Source organism: Brassica oleracea, chromosome C8 (genome assembly GCF_000695525.1).
Source record: "Brassica oleracea var. oleracea cultivar TO1000 chromosome C8, BOL, whole genome shotgun sequence".
In the NCBI taxonomy this organism is placed as follows: domain Eukaryota; kingdom Viridiplantae; phylum Streptophyta; class Magnoliopsida; order Brassicales; family Brassicaceae; genus Brassica; species Brassica oleracea.
In genome coordinates, this window is record NC_027755.1 from 17,622,041 (window position 1) to 17,629,761 (window position 7,721).

Sequence of the window (7,721 nt, forward strand, 5' to 3'; positions counted from 1 at the left end):
CTCCAAGTTGGTACATACTAATGAGACCCAAATAATATTTCAGGTTCTTAAGATTATTAAAAATTGTCTAAATTGCGTTAGACTAAATGTGTATCTGGTCTCTTCTAACTACAATAAGCATATTCATCAAAGACAACAACAGTTTTGATATAGTAAGCGTATCGGTTCATATTTGATAACATAACTGTTGAGTATATCCTAATGTTATATATTTTTAGTAACAGATACTTTTTTTTGTCTTTGGTTCCTTTGTCTTTCACGTAACTTTAGTGTATATGCTAATGTTATATATTATTAATAACAGTGATTGTTAGCAAAATAATTTTTTCACGATATTACCAAACTGTTATATATTATTTTACACGTTTTTTGTAGTTGTCATCCTCATATGGATTTTTTATTGTGTTAGTGAATGAGTAAGTTTTGGTCATTGAAATTGAAATGTCGAGTTTTTAACATAGTGTAGTTTACATTATATAACATAAATTTGTTTATTTCAATGTACATGATGAATACGTTTTCAAAACTTAATATATGGCTCAACGATTATTTTAGAACACAGTTGTTATACCATAGATGAATCTACATAAAATTCCGGATTTGGTTAAGACAAATAAATTAGTTATTTCAGGTTTAGCTAATGGATGTCAGATAGAATAATTTCGGTTCTATACCAAACATATAGTATAATTTTGCCTATTTATAATGAGTAATGGCATTACATGTAATTGATCTAGGCAAGGGAGGGTTTTTAATGTAAGGTTGTGAGAAGAGTCCTAGTGATGACACCTAAGTAATGACATTTTGGTTAATCACACATGAAGGTAAGGTTATTTAATAAGAGTGCTCCTCAAATAATATAAAAGGGAAGGGATAAAAGGGATTATTATCTTTTGTATACACCATAGTTACTCTAGTTCGGACAAATAAAATTTTAATGAAATACATATACATATAATATAATATCATTATACAAAGAAAATAAGAAAATAAGAAAACATTAAATTTCTTTTAGAATTGCTGCTCCATAGCAAATTGAAACGAATTGAAAAATATAAGGCAAATCCATTAATTCACATTACGCTTCTTCACAAGATTACAAACTCTTAAAACATAAAACACTGGATTTCTTACTTAGGGAAAGAGTAACAACGATTTTGATAGTTGGAGTTGATTTGAGACTGTATATGTTCCGAGCCTACACACACAGTGTCTTTCCACCAAGAATATTCAGCCTCCATCTCATGAAGACTTTTATTAGCGTCTCGCAATGAAGTCTGCAGCTCTTTTATATCCTCTTCTTGTCTAGTCTCCATGAGCTTCTGTAGCCTTCTCTCCTGCTCATTAGGACATATTCCTTGTTGTCCTCCAATGGTCATGAACACATGAGCCTTCACTCTTCTCTGAAACCTCCTGTAAACTGTTTCACAATAAGTGAATAACAGTTACATTAGAGAAGACAATGAAGATAAATATTATGTGGGAGTGAATGCGTTTGAGTTGAGACAAAGAATCAAAATATTTAATCGCTTGAATCTCAAGAATTTTACCATGAGCTTGAAATAGTTATCCTTTTTTTCTTGCCCAATTTGAAGAAGCGAAAAACTCAGCTTGGCGTTATGTTTCAAGCTGATCCATTTCTCCTTCAAAATCTTCTAACAGAGCTGAATAGAAAGTCCCTTATTTGCAGTTCTAAAGACAAAATTAAGAGACAAATTAATGTGGATTGTTTATGCAGTGATAGATTCTTCCATGATACTAAATTAGACTCAAAATTATCATTCTAACTCTGCAATCAATCAATATTCATGTGAAACATTATATTATACACATTGAACCTAACAAATCAATAAGCTATAGTCAAATACCAACATGGATTTCTAATCATCAATCGGTTTTTGGGAAAAATAAAAAACGTTACCGGAATTGATCATCCTCTGAGAAATTTCTGATCATCAACAAATCACCGTCTCTTACCTAGCTTTCCGCTATAGTGTTCTTCTTCAATTTAAGGTAAGCAACCGAGACATGGCTCTCTGTGTAGACGGACACCTGATCCGCATGCAGCCTGCTCTCACTCCTTCACCACTATCCATCGGAGAATTCAAATTTTAAAGAGAATAGAATGATGAATTTCACAGATACAATCTCACCTATAAATATTTACAGATTCACCGACTGGAATAACGGAGAAGCAATTAATCTGAAATCGTGGAAATATTTAAGAAGTTTGCTAAATGCGATGAATCAATATCTCTCAAAACGTTTCAGAAGATAAGAAACGAAGAAGAAATGACACAGTCAAAGCTTGGCAAAGATACTCTTAACGACGATGCGTCTTAACGACGATGCGTCTACTCTATTGCTCTCTAAATTAGGCTGAATAATAATAAAGGAGCCCAAATACGTATAGAAAGAAGCCCAAAGAAAAATAATGAAGCGATAATGAAGCAATGCGTTTTTGTTTGCTGGACACGTGTCGACAGGACGGAAGCCGACTTTCTGACCTGGCGCTGATGTGGTGCAACAGGAAGGAGGCAAACATTTTTTTATATATATAGATTTTGTTAATAGATTTTACCTTTGGCTCGGATTAAAACGATTTCTAGATCTGCCACTGCCATCAGAGTGGGGAGAGGTGTCCAGAGAACCTCTCAGCATTAGTCATGTGATATGGAATTCCAGAATGACTCAGTTTCATCCAAGGCCTAACCTCAAACATGGATGAATAAAGGAACTGTGGCATCATAGATTTGGAAACTTCTCTGACTAGTTTGGCCCATGTTGAAATGGAATAACTGGAGATGGCCAGTTTGAGGAAGCCCTCCTCCGCACGTTACCTTGTTGTCCTCTTCCCATATTTGAACCACCACCTCTCTTATAATGTATGGTGGCAATATAAACCCTGCTAGATACCCACTTTGTGGACCAAAACACATATATGTAAGGAGCGTATTTGGTGGACTTGTTGACACGTGGATTGCCACTCTTTAGACCTCTTGACCACCAAATATTTTTTTTTTCTAGAAGCATAGCAAATATACAACACATTGTGGAACCCCTACAACTACAAAAACGAAAAATTCTCTAGTTCAATGGCCTACCTTGCGTCAGACTCATCGTAAGAGTCTAAGACCCGTTCTTATTGATGAAAGCTAAGAAGACACACATTCAGTTTTGCATCTCCACAACATTCACACAAATTAGAAGTCAAACTAATCGGTTTGTTCGGTTCGATTACGGTTTAGTAATCTGCAGACCTTTCCCAGAACGCAGCGTTGAACGCATTAGGGTTTCTTCGTGGGTTTTAGTTTTGCCTTATTCTCTCTCTCTCTCTTTCCTCTTGTCCAAGGAATCTGGAAAAAGAAAACTCATCTTCTCCGAGGTCTTTGATTGATCTAAATCGAATCTCTTTCCGGCGGTTAGATTCAGAAGAAAGCTACAATGGGCCAGGCAGAGAATCTCTGGGTTGCTTCAGAGATCCCCTCGTCGTCGTCGTCCCCGGCGGAAACAAAAGTCCTTGACTTTCCGACCAAAGATTCGACCACCGGGTTTGAAATCCTCTGTCCGAAAACAGTTTCCCTGCCTCATTTGGAGAAGGGTTCGACGGAGGATAAGCTAGGTTTGACGGAAAGGGTTTTCTCCGCCGCCGGAGCTGCTTTTCTCTCCGCCGTTATTCTAAATCCTCTCGACGTCGTCAAGGTAGGTTCTTTCGTTTGTTGTTAGTTACTAAAACCGCCGGAAAGTTTCATGCTTTTTTACTCTGTTGATTTTGTGGTCAGACTCGATTGCAAGCTCAAGCTGCTGGAGTTTCTTACTCTCACCCTCTCAGCTACGACATTGGCCGCATGGCGTTCTTTGGACCAAACATGGTATTGTGTCTGAATTATTCATAGTTGGTTTAAAGGAGAATGCTTTCCGATATTAATTTGTAATCGTTTTCTTTATGCGGTTTAGATGTTTGCAGACTTGAGATGTTCTCCTTCGTGTGCACGCGCTGGTGTTCAGGGTACTGTCTCCATTTGCCCGCCGGATTGTTTCCAGTACAAAGGAACGTTTGATGTCTTCACCAAGATCATACGACAGGTGAGTGTGCCGCCGCCTGTTAGCTAGAATGATTCTTATTTCTCTTTTAACTAACGCAGTAACTGATACAGGAGGGGATGGGACGCCTGTGGAGAGGGACTAACGCTGGTCTTGCCTTAGCTGTGCCTATGGTATGCTCTCTTATTTGTGGGATCTCTTTGTTTGGATCAGTGAACACGTCAAGTTTCTGCACAGGTTGGGATTTATCTTCCGTTCTATGATATGTTTCGGAACCGGTTGGAAGACTTGTCTAGGGAGAATGCTCCTGCTACAACTATATTTGTGCCTCTTGTGGCTGGGGCATTGGCTAGATCCTTAGCTTGTACAGTCTGCTATCCTATTGAACTTGCAAGAACCCGTATGCAGGTATAAGTTTTGTCTGCATAGGTTTCTCTAACTCTGGAATGTGTCCTATACTTTCTCAATGGAGTACCTTCTTTCTCTGACTAGGCATTCAAAGAAGCCAAAGCCGGTATGAAGAAGCCTCCTGGAGTTCTTAAAACATTGGTTGGTGTAGTCTCTGAAGTCAGGACAGTAAATAACCTTCAAAACAGTTGTAAGTTGCTCCTATAATCGATTCATGTTTGCCCTCTCTTATGCATATCTCTTCATTGATAGGCTTGGGTTCTTATTTAGTTACTGAGTCTTTGTTATATGTGTTCACTGTGACAGTGCACAACTATCGTGTTCTATGGAGAGGCTTGGGTGCACAGCTAGCCCGTGATGTTCCATTCTCAGCAATCTGCTGGGCTACTCTCGAGCCAGTAAGCTATTTTGACAACTTTTTAAACATTGTACAGATGTTTGTAAATCAAGAAAAGTGAATTGGTTTTGACCTACTCCTTTTGTTGCAGATGAGAAGAAGGCTTCTTGGAATCGTGGGAAACGATACAAACGCTCTAGGTATCCTCGGTGCAAACTTCTCCGCTGGTTTTGTAGCTGGAACTATTGCAGCTGCAACAACTTGTCCTTTTGACGTTGCAAAAACAAGAAGGCAAATAGAGGTTTGTCCTCTAGAAAAATTGTCTATATTCTCTTCACAACACCATACTTATGTCTCGCCCATTTTCCATAAATTCAGAAGGACCCTTGTAGGGCAATGAGAATGACGACACGACAGACACTCATAGAAGTTTGGAGGTATGTATGCGTATATTTTGAAAGATTCCATTGTTATTTGCTTAGTAAAGGCAGCTCTGTTTATAGTTTGAATTGAAACAAAGACTTAACAATATATATACTGAACACACAGGGATGGAGGGATGAGAGGACTGTTTACGGGAATAGGTCCAAGGGTGGCACGTGCAGGACCATCAGTTGGGATAGTGATTTCATTCTATGAAGTAGTCAAGTATGCTCTGCATCGCCAATACGCTTCATCATGACCCTACAAAGTAACTAATCACCTACACATGAATGTGGATACGGCTTTAGGTGAATTTTGTAATGTTTAACCCAACCTATACATTTCTTCACACTCGAAATTTTATCTAGAATTTATCGAAAATGTAAATTCTAGGTAAAATTTTGAGTGCGAAGAAATGGATAACCTAAGTTAATTAACAATCTAAAATACATTTTTTGATAAATAAATGAACAGAAAAACAAAAATAAAATTAGAAATAACTGAGTTTTTTACTTAGTTCATTTTTATTGTTCTTGAAAATGAAGAATAACCTTATTATTTTATTTGGGGATGAATTGTGATTGTTCACGCCCATTGATTAAAGAGGTTTAAAACATTTTGTGACATTTTCTGTGATTAAATGAAACACTGCGTTTCAATTTAAAGGATCATTGTTCAGAAAAAAAAATTATTTACGGAGGGTTAAAGCCATTAAAGATTTAATAGTTGAGGGTTTAAAAACATAAAATTATAGTCGGAGGTTTTCTATCCGATTTAAAAATAGTTAGAAGTTTAAATCACTAAAATATAAGTTAATTATAAGCATCTCTTGTCGTTTTTCTGATTATATGAAACACCGCATTTCATTTTAACGGATCTTTGCCAAAGAAAAATTATTTTGTTAACGGAAGGTTAACGACATTAACGGTTTAATAGTTGAAGGTTTAAAAACATAAAAATATAGTTGGAGGTTTTCTATCCGATCTAAAAATATTTGGAGGTTTAAATTACTATGTTTCACAAAATAATTTCTCTTCGTTGAGTTTGTTTGTTAATGACAAAAAAAAAAAAAATTGTTTACAAACGAAAAGATCTAATCTTTCCACAATGTGGAAATTCGAAAAGTGATTGTTCGAAAGAGCAATCATTAGAAACTAGCTTTTTATACTTTAAAAAAGAATTTGTTAAGGAAATAAATGACATTAGATCACAACACATTTTCTCTTTTTCAGTATATATGTTTTTGAAATTGTTGTTTTTTTACAGTATAGAATATTTTCAAATATCTAGAATGTATTAATTTTATCAAATTTGTATAAGCAATTGTATTTTTACTATATCTTATTTATAATTAAATAATTAATTTAATTTAAAAATTATATTCAGTGATACTTTCTAGAAAATTTAGGTTTTTAATATGTATACATTGATATAAAACATCTTATATTGTGAAACAAATGAAATATAATTTATTTTAAAATCTAATTTTCTAACTATATTTGTTACTTTAATAGTTTAATTTAGGATTAAAGTTTGTTCTAGAGACCTTAAATAGTGAAGTTTATTTCGGGGGAAATTCAAATCTGTGGAGGGAAAACAAACATGTACAGGGGAAACAGACAGCGCATTATGTTTTAAATAATGGGTCCAATTTAGGTCAACAACTTCTTCAAAATAGGTCCACTTCCTCATCACCCATACGAGACCGGGCACAAAGACCACTTCCCCTCCTTAATGGGTCCAATTTAGAGCGCCCGTCAATTGGTTAGAGTCTTTAATGGGTTCTTAAAATTAATTTAATTATTAATTATGTACTTTAAATAGTTTAGAACCCTTAATATTGTAATTAGTTTTGATAAGGTCCTATGGAAAAACCCCTACGAGGTTCTTAATTTTTTTTTATCGAAATTGAACCAATTGGTAAGATGAAAGTGTTTTAGATTTTTAAGTATTTGAGAAGACAAACAAAAACTAATACACGAGAAAAAAAAAGTTTTAAACCATTTGAAACAAAGTGATAAAGAAGAAGCCAACTTCTTTGTTGTAGTTTGCAAAACTTACCCTCCATATGAGTATGGACTGACTGATATCAAACCATGATCTCTTGCCTGTTTATGAATTAAACTAAGACATGAGTATGACATCGGCCACCAAGAGAATCAGAAGAACTCAAAATGTGAGCTTAACGGGAAACTACTTTCATAACCATAGAATCTGTCTGAAGAAACCATTCCCAAGCTGCTTTCCCATGTCTCTCGCCTCTGATCAAAATCTATAGAAGCATATTCTGGAACAGAAGATACAAAAGGAGAAGGAGAAAAGATTTGAACTTTGGTAAGGATCATAATAACCTCAACAAGATCAACGTTATTCCCTTTCGAGATACGGATACTGGCATTGGTTCTTTTCCTGATTTGGGTTATGACGGAGCCGCTTCTACCTATAACACATCCAATAACCCTGGAAGGAACAAGAAGTTGCATCTTAACAGTCTCCTCATCATCATCAT

The 7,721-nt window shown here is 35.6% G+C and overlaps 2 protein-coding genes and 1 long non-coding RNA gene across 5 annotated transcripts in view; 1 reads left to right on the forward strand and 2 right to left on the reverse strand.

Annotated features, from left to right (window-relative positions):
* Positions 1-1,026: 1,026 nt before the first annotated feature.
* Positions 1,027-2,825, reverse strand: LOC106310814. 3 transcript variants are annotated; one of them, XR_001263871.1, is made up of 4 exons: positions 2,582-2,825; positions 1,978-2,088; positions 1,551-1,692; positions 1,027-1,420 (listed from the first exon to the last, which is right to left on the reverse strand). It is a non-coding gene; the product is annotated as an uncharacterized LOC106310814 (long non-coding RNA). The 3 variants fall into 3 exon arrangements; XR_001263869.1 differs by lacking the exon at positions 2,582-2,825 and having other exon boundaries at positions 1,978-2,572; XR_001263870.1 differs by lacking the exon at positions 2,582-2,825 and having other exon boundaries at positions 1,922-2,572.
* Positions 2,826-3,070: 245 nt separating this feature from the next.
* The window catches only part of LOC106307394 (mitochondrial carrier protein MTM1-like), a 19,519-nt gene continuing 14,868 nt past the window's right edge, over positions 3,071-7,721 (forward strand). Inside the window, exons 1-10 of the mRNA XM_013744335.1 lie at positions 3,071-3,702; positions 3,783-3,872; positions 3,958-4,086; positions 4,158-4,217; positions 4,282-4,452; positions 4,537-4,642; positions 4,759-4,850; positions 4,941-5,090; positions 5,168-5,226; positions 5,339-5,520. Coding sequence (XP_013599789.1) covers positions 3,445-3,702; positions 3,783-3,872; positions 3,958-4,086; positions 4,158-4,217; positions 4,282-4,452; positions 4,537-4,642; positions 4,759-4,850; positions 4,941-5,090; positions 5,168-5,226; positions 5,339-5,471 — 1,248 coding nt within the window. The 5' untranslated portion in view covers positions 3,071-3,444 and the 3' untranslated portion in view covers positions 5,472-5,520. The remainder of the gene's footprint in view (positions 3,703-3,782; positions 3,873-3,957; positions 4,087-4,157; positions 4,218-4,281; positions 4,453-4,536; positions 4,643-4,758; positions 4,851-4,940; positions 5,091-5,167; positions 5,227-5,338; positions 5,521-7,721) is intronic.
* LOC106307396 (KH domain-containing protein At4g18375-like) lies at positions 7,193-7,721 on the reverse strand. Its single transcript, XM_013744337.1, has 3 exons — positions 7,564-7,721; positions 7,410-7,484; positions 7,193-7,320 (listed from the first exon to the last, which is right to left on the reverse strand). Exons 1-3 carry the CDS (start codon positions 7,693-7,695, stop codon positions 7,270-7,272), a joined length of 258 nt encoding a protein of 85 aa, XP_013599791.1. The 5' UTR covers positions 7,696-7,721; the 3' UTR covers positions 7,193-7,269.

Coding starts and splice junctions, on each gene's coding strand:
- LOC106307396 (XM_013744337.1), bottom strand. CDS start 7,695: ATGCAACTTCTTGTTCCTTCCAGGGTTATTGGATGTGTTATAGGTAGA. Junction 7,485..7,563: donor ATAACGTTGATCTTGTTGAG/GTTATTATGATC, acceptor ATGCTTCTATAG/ATTTTGATCAGAGGCGAGAG. Junction 7,321..7,409: donor CAGATTCTATGGTTATGAAA/GTAGTTTCCCGT, acceptor ATTCATAAACAG/GCAAGAGATCATGGTTTGAT.